The 11,486-nt window shown below is 40.7% G+C and overlaps 1 protein-coding gene across 10 annotated transcripts in view; it reads left to right on the forward strand.

The window, feature by feature from the left end:
* The window catches only part of TFAP2B (transcription factor AP-2 beta), a 65,366-nt gene extending 54,158 nt beyond the window's left edge, over positions 1 to 11,208 (forward strand). For 6 of the 10 annotated variants that reach the window (XM_083606598.1, XM_083606599.1, XM_083606600.1 and 3 more), the window contains one exon: positions 753 to 5,186. In XM_083606598.1, the coding sequence (XP_083462724.1) occupies positions 753 to 1,053 (301 nt within the window). In that variant the 3' untranslated portion in view covers positions 1,054 to 5,186. Of the gene's footprint in view, positions 1 to 752; positions 5,187 to 11,047 lie in introns of those variants that run through there. The other 4 variants (XM_083606601.1, XM_083606605.1, XM_083606597.1 and 1 more) reach the window with 2 other exon arrangements.
* Positions 11,209 to 11,486: the final 278 nt, after the last annotated feature.

Consider the following 11,486-nt stretch of genomic DNA (forward strand, 5'->3'; position numbering starts at 1 on the left):
ATAAGCTGTTTGCTTCTTTGGTGGACTTTGGACCAAAATGTTTCCCTCTGCATGTCTGCCTATATGTACCTCTATAGTATACATATAAATACATACGTAGGTGTTATGTCTATGCCACTGAATGCCAGTAGCCAGAAAACACAGGTGGAGGTCCTGCTTTTAGTCTTCCCAGGGGCATCTGGCTGACCATGGTAAGAACAGGATGCTGGGCTAGATGGACTTTTGCCTGGTCCAGGAGGGCTTTTTCTTGCATATTCTATGGCAGGGGTGTCCAACAGGAAGGCTGTGATCTACCTGTCAATGGTATGATGTACCTGGTTGATACTGGTCCATCGCAGGACCCTGATTGTCCCCCAAAGAAAGCTCAACAACTCCAGTCAATCGAATGGGTAGATCACTGCCAGTTTATTTATAGTGGGAGTAGATCACAGTCTCTTGGAAGTTGGACACTCCTGTTCTATGGAGTCTAAATATATAAATTATATTGCATCATGGGCCTCTGCCCAGAGCCATATTTTAAGCAGCTAACAATGCCCCTGTCAGTCTCTCAACCTGGATTGTTTGAGGTTAAAATAGCACTCTCCAGCTCCTGAGCTGCTTGGTGGAAGAACATTTCCCTTACATGCTGAGAATTATTTTTATAATTGTAAGGTTGGGATAAACATGTCTTATACAAAGTGTTGAAAATGAAATGGTCTGATCCTGATCAACCTTGGCTCTTGCCATCTGCTCTTTGTCTTCCTCCTCTGCAGGCAACTTTGTAAAGAATTTACGGATCTCTTGGCCCAGGACAGGACACCCATTGGCAATAGCAGGCCCAGCCCCATTTTGGAACCTGGGATTCAGAGCTGCTTGACTCACTTCAGCCTCATCACTCACGGTTTTGGGTCCCCAGCCATATGCGCTGCCCTGACTGCTCTCCAGAACTACCTGACTGAAGCTCTCAAAGGCATGGACAAGATGTTCTTGAACAACAACTCTGCTAACAGGCACACTTCTGGGGAAGGACCAGGTAGTAAAACTGGAGACAAGGAAGAGAAGCACAGAAAATGAAAAACAAAAACAAAAAACAAGGAAGCTAATGAAATTAGGGGAAAAATAAATAAAAGGAAAAGCAGAGAGAGAAATCTTTTTAAACAAACATTTTAATTTTAGCTTTAAAATATTGGATTGGGCTTTGGAAGAATTATACTAGGTAGGTCACACCCACATTTTATTTTATTTTAAAGGAAGTAAGGTCAGAGACGCACAATGGAAACAGGAACACAGAGGCTCAGTGGCTTTTGCAAAGGAACTTTTGAAGACAACTTCAAGGAATTTCCACTTCTGTTCTCCTGCAATCTTTTTGTGATAATTGGGGAGGGTGTGTGTGAAAAATGTCAATAATAGGTAAAAACAATCAATAACTTATTGGAAGAATCTTTTTGATAATGTTGATATGTTGGCCGAGATACATAGTCTGTTTCTGTATAATTGTTATTTTTCAAAAAAAAAAGTCTATCTAAAGTAGAAAAATCAAAAAAACTAAGGGATAGATTTATTTTATATGGGACTGTCCCATTCAGAGCAAAGTGTCCTGTTTTCAGCTCAGACCAACTGTAGCCCCCTGACTTGGGTGATGTCTTGCCATTGCCACTCTGTGTCGTCAGAATACCCAGGCCTAAGCGCTACCAATAGTCTCTGGCTTGCAGATTTCTTCACAGTGGGTTGAGGTAGCAAGAAATGAGAGCTCTGGATCTGTTTAGACTAGAAACCATTATGGGGAAACCTAAAGCAGTGCATTTGCCTCTAACAAGTTCACATTCTGATGAAGTTAAAACTATTCTTACTTGGAAGAGTATTTCAAATAATGTTAGCTAAAAAGACAGTTATCGAGTGTCCCCATTTTCAATACAGACTACCTAAATTTATGGGTTTACTGAAAACTAGATACTTTACATATTTATTCCTAAAATTCTGAAGCTGCAACTTTGCAAGTTTCACTGGCTGTTAGGATGTGTAAAGTTTGCATACAGGATCCAATGAGATTTTGATAACAAGGCAGTGAACTAACTTGGAATTAGGTGGTAACCTCCAGCATAACATTTTTTTAAAAATGGAGATGTACATGTGAAAAAACGTTACACAGGAATGCAAAAGCTCTGAACACAAGAGGGGAAGCATACTACATTCTCCTGCTTCTGGATGATTCTTTTTAAAACCAATATGCACATTTTGCATTCATATATAACTTTTTTATGTATTTCTTCTCCATGAAGGTCAAATGCTACATCAGAACTGGTCCTATGTTTCAAATCAATATGACCTATTTCCAAGTCCAGTTGTTGCAGTCTGACAATCCCTTGTAGATGCAGGACTTCGGATGTACACACAAATCTCTCCTGTTTGCAAGAGTTTCCTTTGCATTGCAATGAAACCACCTATCTCATTTGAGCAGATAGCTCAGTGGGCCCCACGAGAATTGTACATGGAGGTGCGCCACTGAGGTGAACAAGAGCTTCTTGTGTGCATTCAAGTGCAGAGAACTGGCTGTTCTAAGACTGGGAACAATATGCTTAAGACAGAGGTGCCAGTCTGCTAATTGCTACTCTGAATGGATATTGGCTAATTCTCAACAATTCAGTTTGCTTTTTTTAATATGTCTCAGACTGCTCTCTCTCGCTCTCTCTCTTTTTAAAGAAGTATTAGTAACAGGAATGTCTTGATGAGTATGTGATTTCCTTCTCAGGAGTATGTACCCTTTTTATTTTCTTCTGTTTCCCAAAGCTTTGCCCGCTTGGCTTATGAGCTTCTTCAAAGAGGACTAGAACTCCCTACACATTTCATCAGGTACAGAGATGAAAATCCACAATTCTGACACTTTTCTTTTCAAATCAAAGCCAGTTGTTTTGGAATTCTGCGGGTGTACTTCTTTAAAGAAGCTCAAAGGGAATAGATTAAGCAAGGCAAAGGCAGCTGAATGGGCAATGTCATATTGATAGGCAAATGCTAATTTATCCAATATATAGAAAAGATTTGGGGAGGGCCAATAATATTTGATGCACAGAATAACACAGGTTTGCTAAGTGTCTTTAGAGGAGAAGGAGGGGACTGAAGGTAAAGAGGATTCTAGAGCATTTCCAGTAGCTTTGTTTAAGGAAATCTCTTTTCCCCAGGTTATTAAATGAGTTTTGCAGTTCTTGGTTTAGAAAAAAAACATGTCTTGGGATGAGGGAAATCAACCAAATTCCAAGCATTTGCAGAAATTTAAGTGCATTACAGTATATTTTATAAATGAGATTTTAAAAAGCGTTTTCCCCCTTGTTTGGAATACCTGCTAAAGTTATACTTCAGTGAAAGAAGATGAATTTCACCTTGCATGTTATCAGCTTGGAAATACCTTGTTGACTTGATAATGGCTATGGTGTTTCATGCATTTTGAAAAATCATTTCCCTTTTGTCACAACAGCTTATGTCTATACATCATTTTGACTTAACATACTGAATTCATGCTAGGAGATGAGAATAGGATAAACACATTACCATGGCTGTGACTTCCATTATTTTTGGTAGAACTTTGTTCTCCTTAAGCGAACACTTATGGATGGGGTCCATCTGTTTCACAGGGTAGTGTTTTGCATTTGGAATTCAGTTTTCAAAAGCAATTTGGGTCCATGCAGTTTCTAATTTTAAAAATATGAAGGGTTATTTCTCACAGTGTAAACTTCAAGAGTACAAGAAGTGACCAGTGCCCCAATTAAAATGGCTGCACATGTCTGTTTCACCATGTGTATAACTATTCAACACATATTCAGCATATAGCAGAATGATGCAGCCAACTGGAGTTCTGTACGGCATATACACACAGTGAAATATGCATGTGTATTTGCTTGAAACATGAAGACATACATTCTGAATTCATCACCTACTGTGTTCCAAACAGTATCATGCACAATGCAACTGCTGAATTACGTACACAGTGTTTTAGAACTGGTCCCTAAGATCTCATTTCCAACCTTTATAAACCATAAAGTACTTGAAATTAAGCCAATATTTTCCCATTGGATATTTCTGCCTGCACCGTGAAGTAAACTGTGTGTTGTTATTTGTAATCAGACATATTCAGAAGGTGATTAACTTGGAGTACCTGTATATTGGATGTGATCAATTATCTAGGAAGCAAGTTTAATCAAAATGAGTAGAACTTCCAAAGGGCCTTGGTCTAAATCTAAGTATTTCAGTTCAGCTGTGAGTGGACTGATCCTAAATGCACACCTGTATGCATGTGAATTTGCAGTATTGCCAAGTTATGGTACTGGTCCTCAAGTTGCTAATTTTAGAATGTCACTAGAACAAATTATGCAGGAGAGACTGGGCATAGTACTCTACAGCAGTACTGGAACCCAGACTGTCATACAATTCATGAAATGAGTTGATTAATCATATGAGTTTTAGTTGGTTCATTGATTAAATGTTGGCCAAAACAATTGCTATGAAGCAAGAAGCATAGGTTTGCTTTTAGACAGTGGACACCATCTTATCTGATGGATGCATTTCCTCTTATTTGAGAGAAAAGCAAGAATTAAGATAGTGTTTAACATGGTGTATTGTTTTAATACTTTCCAAAGAATCAGGAAATGTTTAAAATATTCATTGATTAAATTCAGGCCCCCTAGTTGGAACTACTATCAGTGGGGTTCAGTAACTTCAGGCACATCCAACCAAAGTTGGTCCCATTTAGTTTTGGGGAGAATCAAGCATATGTTTAACTTGTTCCTATTGAAATCAATGGGACTGTAATGTGCTTAACGTTGACTAAACCTCATCCCATACTTCTTTGCTTCCTATATTTCTGAAATCTACATTCTGTCTGTGTATTTTGTACACTGTACCATCTCAAAAGAGGGAGGAATAAAGTAAATGCACCTTTATTTGCAGTTGTTACCCTAAAGGGCACTTTTGAGGAGCTGAAGACAGCTGCGATAGTAATTAATGCTTTCCTGTTCTCATATTTGTTAGCTCTGACTCCATATACTATCTTGGACAATTTATAAATTTAACAAAATCACCTTTATGCATCACAAGAATAATTTACTATGTTTCAGTCCACTGATCTGAACATGCCTTGCACAAGAAAGAACCCAAACTTAATATCTTTAAAAAGGCCACCTGAAGAAATATTTCAGTGACTAAAAATAAAATAAAATCTAGGATAACTATTAACACTGAACTGAGGGAAACATTGTGGCACAAAAAGCAGAAAATCTACAAAGTTAAATGAGATGTTTTGTCCTAATTGTAAATAGGGAGCAAAATCTTTCTAGTTTATACCGCAGACATGTTCACCCTCCAAACTTAAACTTGCAAACTTTGTGGACAACAATGCAAGGAACCCTAAGAGAGATGTTATACAGAAGTCTTAGCTCTCTTCAAAACCGTATCAACCAAGTAAATTTTTTTTTCTTTTTCTTAATCAGCAGCCACTTGTAGTCAAACTGTCCTTAGGATGTAGGTACTGAGGCGGCTCCTGTGGTGTCCCGTCCAGATGCTGTTGGACTGCAACTCCCATCAGTCCTGATCATTGGTCATGTGGAGTAGGGCTGGTTGGTTTAGTAGTCTAGCCACACCTGGGAGGTACCATGTTGGCTGCTCATTGGTTACAACACATCACAAGATCTCAGGGTTCTCCTGCCTCCTTTCATTTGTCATTTTCCCCCCAGTTAAAGCGTCTGTGTTTACAAATTCTTCCTTGGCACTGACACTAGAATGGAGCTTAGAATCCTAAAATCATGGAGCAGTGTGCACATGCTGACTGAAAACCATAGGGCTGGGGTTGCCAACATGCCCCAAAGTGCCCTTAAGAATAGCCAGTGGCAGTCGCAAAGACTCTGAGACCCCTCCCCCACTGACTGTCCTCTTTGTCATGAGGCGGCATAGCTTATTACCTCCCCCCCACACCACTTGAAAAGCATACAGAGGAAGGAGGATGTTGGAAGAGCCTTAGCTCTTTCCTATTTCTGTTTCAGCTCCATGTGCTTCTTAAGGCTCAGGTCAACATGTGAACAAAAAGCCGAGCAACCAAGAAGGCAGGAGGGAAAGGAGAGCCATCTAGGAGACGGGGGCAGGAAAAGAGAATAGCCAGAGGGGATAAAGTGGTGCACCACAGGAGCTGGGAGAGAAAAGGCCACAGCATGAAAGCATGGACCCTAGGCATGGATACTCATATTTTTACACCTTTCAGAATGTGTCCACAGCTGTGTTCTGTGATTTGGGTGTGTTTGTTGGCATCCTGTGTAAAAACCGTGAAGATCTGTGCCTTCGATGTTTTTGTAGTGATGGAAAGTACCGGATCTGTATTTTTTTTTACTGTGTCATCTACCACTGTAAGCTTTCACTTCTTGACTGTGCTTTTTGTTGGGAAGGGGGTACACAGGGTAAATTCATGGAAATTCAAAAGGCCCTTTAAAAATTCTGCTGGAACCAACTTTAACTCTGACCTGGAGAGACTGAGCCAGGGAGGGAAGGAGAGAAGCAGCCACAGAGGATGTTGCCCACAGAACTCTCTCAAAATCCCCAATGTGCCTGTGGACCCAAAAAGCTTGGTCATGCCTGCCCATAGGGACATATACCAATTCTGAGCAGAGCTCCATTTAGCTCACTACTGTCTACAGCAGCTTTCCCAAAACTGGTGCCCTCCAGCTGTTGTTGAACTATAATTCACATCAGTCCTCATTGTCAGCCATACTGGCTGGGGCTGATGGAGAGTGGAGTCCCACAACATTTGAAGGACGCTAGGTGAGGCAATACTGAACTGTACGGACTGGCATCTCCAGGGCTTCAGACAGGATTCTTTCCCAGCCTTCCTGAAGATGACTGGGATGGAACCTGGGACCTTTTGCGTGCACCCAGCATGCACTACCAGTGAACTACATCTCTTCCCTATACTTTATGATAGTTTTATTCCTGATTTCCCAGTGTGCACTCAGTTGTCTCTGCTGCTAAAAGCTGATAATCTGACTCCTCTTTCTCTAAAAGTTATGTATGTTGTTTTTACTCAAAGAAACCATATTTATCCAGTTTCATAGATACCTTGAGTATGTGGAGAGTCTATATAGTACCACAAATTTAAAGGGTCACATTATATATACCCTGGCCTGGCTTGCTGCAACAGCAGCATTTTAAAATAATGATTATCTACATACCTGGGGTAAATGGCTGCCATCTTAAAGTCATTCATGAATAAATTCCATTGGTCTAAATGAGATTTATTCATTGATAAATGATAACTCTTGGTACTTTTTTATTAAAAAAACAAGCAAAAAAACCAACAACCCATGAAGTGAATTAAGCATCTCCAGTCTCTGCAAATAACATGGCACCTAAGCACAGCCTTTACAGTTCTGTTGACCACCTAAAAGGATTTGCATAGCATCACCAATTCTTGGGTCTTGCTTCCTACATTTCAAGGGATGTTGCTAAACCATTCATTTGGGTACCTCCATAAATTGCATTTATGGCAACTAGTGGTGGTGAAGGAGGAACATAAGAAGTTACCGCTTCCACTATCGTCCAAGCAGCTGGAAAAACTTGAACATTTTCATTTTAGAGTGGAGAACCTAACTTTGATTGCCAGCAACGTCCACCAAAACATTAAGTTCTAGACAGGGATGCCAACTGAGCAGAACCCCCCCCAAAAAAAACTACTCTGGCCTGCTTGTGAACCCGTAACAGTCACCTGGTGTGCAGGAATGAGTAGAAGTGTGAGAAGATGAAACATATCGCTTATTAATTCTCACATATTAAGTTGCTACTAAAGGCACAAGTACTAGGGCTGGTACAAAAGCTGGCAACCCTAATCCCAGATAATGATTTCTACTTAAAAGTAATGGAATTAAAAGCTATGATTTACACACACACACTCTGTGGGGATGGCTGGTAGTAGCAGATAGCAACTGAAAACCTTGCTGAATTTGTATACAACTTTTTTAATGGCAGAGCTCCTGTGCCTGTTGATTAATGGAAATCCAGAATGGGAAGTTTCCCCTATGCTGCAGCTCCCTGCTGGGCATACTTCACCTGCTCAGTTTCTATCTGCCTCTATCATTAATGGGGCTATTAAAGGAAGGGGTGGGGAGAGCTGACCAGGTAAGCTTCTTACAAATTTTCACATTTATTCAGGGCCTGTAGACACCTACGTTTCTCATGAAGTGTACACCTAAGAGCCAGAGTTAATCTCAGTGGCAAAATTGGTTTTATTGTTGAGTAACAGGTAAAATGGCTCCTAGTTTCCAAAACTTGAAAGTGCTGCATAACTATTAGTAGTGCAATCTTACACATGTCTGCTAAGAAGTAAGTTGCACTGAGCTCAATGGGACTTGATCCCAGTTACACATGTATAGGATTGTAGCCGAAATTACCATGCATTTCCAATGTCCTTTTTACACTCCCTCCCCCGCAGCTCCTGGTACACAATTTCCACTGTCCCTTCTTCATTTCATTATCCTCTGACTTCCCTATTCATTCCATCTCCTCCGAAACGTGCGCATATATATATATATATATATATATATATATATATATATATATGCATGCCATTTTTAGGCTTATGCTCCATGCATTTGACAAAGTGAAATTTAGCTCATGAAAGCTCATGCCATTAAAAGACAGTTGGCCTTTAGGATGCCGCAAGATCCTTCATTGTTTTCGCAACTCAGTAGAGGACACTTTTGCTATCACTGCTGGGAAAAGCTGTGCTGGTTAGGTTTTTGCCAGTTATACCACTGTCAAATGTACAAAGACTCCATACTATGGGAAAAACCCTAGTGATCAAGATTGCCCTGCTGTCATATTGGAAGCAAATGGATAAATTGTGCCTTTTTAAACAATGAGAAGTAAGGTTGTACTGTTACTTTTGCATCCAGTCCTAAACACCTTTCACCTGGGAGGGATTTGGTTTAAATAAAAATTCATTTCAAGGCTATGCATTTAGGATCGTGATGTGCTCATGGACAATAGTGCAATGATCCTGATCTTAGTAACCTATTATATGCAGGCAGTGTGATTTCTTACCCCCCACCCCAAACTTTAAAAAGAGAGAAAGAAAAGGGAAATCAGTAATCTTATGGGGAGGAGGTGAATAGAAAAGGGACTATTTAACCCTTTGCTCTCATGACAATTTTCCATTCAAAATTGCCCCACTCAAGTGTCTCTCCAGCATTAATTAGGTAGTCTCCATTCTTCACTAGGGAAAGAAGTCAGAGAGGTAATTGCTTGCCCCAAGGCCAGAATGAAGGAAGTTGAACTTGCACCTCTCACCTTTTCTGCTTTCCTGCTCAGCCCTTTTCTCCTGCTCCTCTTGGCACCTTCCATTAATAGATCTCTCTAGTGCCATCTTTGCCAATCTGGTGTTCTCCAGATGTTTTGAACTACAGATCTGGGCCACCACAGCCTGGGGCAGATGGAAGATGGAAGCCGAAGCCTGAATTATCTGGAGAGCACCAGGTTGGGGAAGGCTGCTCTAGGAGGAGAGGCCTTGGAAATAGTTGGAGAAACAAAGAACCCTTGAAGGAGAAGTCCATGTGCCCTTGGCAATGCCGTTTGCCCCTTTAGGAACAGAAACAAGAACAGCCAAGCACCAGTGTCCATTCAACTTTCCTTTTTGCTAGATTATCAGTTAGGCTGCAGTTTTATGCCTGCTTTCCCTGGGAGTGATCTACTTGCATTTAACTGAGTAGGATTTACTTCTGGCTAGGCATGTATACACTTAGATTGTTAGTTCACAGAGCACCAGTTCAGGGCTGAGCATTACCAATCCTGTGTCTGGTTGCTGAGTGACTTGCTCTCTTAGGAGTGTGCAGGATTGCAGCTAAACATCTGAATAAACACACTTTTAGTTGATGCCTAAGGTGCTTTCTTGACTGTTTGGACAACGTCCACCACCAGCCTCCCTCTGAGAACAATCTAGGCCTCCCTATGTCTCTAATCAAATGCAATTTTTCTCTTCTGAGTCATGATGAAAATAATTTCTATTCCTCTTTTTTGGAGGGGGGGGGTGTTCTTAAAACCCGTCTTGTTGAATCAATGCATGCACATAGTTTGTTTTGGGGGTTTTTATTTTTATTTTGAGGCCATCAGCACTGAATACCCTTTTCTGAAGGACAGCTCTGATTAAAATCAATCTTCTACTCTTAACATTTCAATATATGCAATTAATGAATTAATGTTTTAATTGCACTGATGAATGTTCTTGGCCATGTTTATAAAATATTCTTTCTCCTGGTTGACGTTTATTCCAATATTATATCATGCTCATGTGTTGTTGTTTTTTTAAAAAAAGTTTAAAACAATCATGTGACTTAGAGAACTGCAGATGGCTAAAGTCAACCTTCATAGTGTAACCCTTTGTGTGCCAGCGTGTCTATCACCACTCTATTAAGCTCATTTATGTGACAGTAAATCACGTTGCATTCAGTGGGTTGCACATCCCAGCAATGAGTTTTAGGAAGCAAGGTTTGAAGCTGAAATTATAAGACAAATAGATATACCGAATATAGGAGTGTGAAATCTACAGTCTCTCCTTTCTATGCCAAAATTGAGTCCTTTATTTAAATCAAAGCAAAACCAACATCTACTCTTCTTGAATAGTCTTTCCATAAAAATGAAAAAATGTCATCGGTTTTAGCGACTCTCAGAAAAGAAGGGGGGGCAAACGCGGAGAGGCATTCAATGATGAGTTTGTATATATTTATTTATGCTTAATTTAACGGGATTGTGTAAATATGGCGAGCAAGTAGTTTTGGGGTTATTTATCTGTGACTATACCTCTGTGAATGGGTGGGGAATTTAAACCAAGAAGAAGAAAAACGATCAAAAAGACAAAAAAAATTACAAACGCTTGACTCTAGATAGTACCCAATCTGATCTTTTTTTCTGTTCTTTATAGACAAGCTGTTATGGTAATGGGTAGAAATTGGTTTCTTGTCCAGTGATGACCTGATTTACATAAATAATAATAATACGAATTTAAAAAAAAAAAGATTGTTGTGTTTTGTTGTATTTTCCTCTTCAGATATTTTTTTCCCTTTTTTAAAAACTATGTTGGTGCTGCTTCATTTCTGAAGATGGATTTATTTCCGCAGCCAAGACAAAATCTTTTCTTTCCCAATCTGGACTTTGGGAAATTCAGGACCCGGTTCTACAGTGGAAAGAAATAAACGTTGCTTCTCAGAAGTGCTGCCCCGTTGACTGTGTCTGATTCCTCTCCCAATTCGCCTGCGACCCTGGGCCGCTGCCGCCCCCCGGCTGCCCTCCTCCCGCCTCGCCCCACACCTCGGCTTTCCTGTCGCCTCCGCAGCGCAGACTTGCCTGGAAGGCGGCTCTTGGCGAGCGCGTTGCCTTCCAGGGATCCCGGGGAATTCCGGTCCTCGCTCGCTCCAGGCTCGGGGCGCTGCGGACGCCAGCTGCGCTTTGGACGCGCGCTGGGCAGAAGCCGGCGGCGCCCGCGAACT

This window comes from Podarcis filfolensis (genome assembly GCF_964270895.1).
Source record: "Podarcis filfolensis genome assembly, chromosome: 3".
NCBI classification, from domain to species: Eukaryota; Metazoa; Chordata; class Lepidosauria; order Squamata; family Lacertidae; genus Podarcis; species Podarcis filfolensis.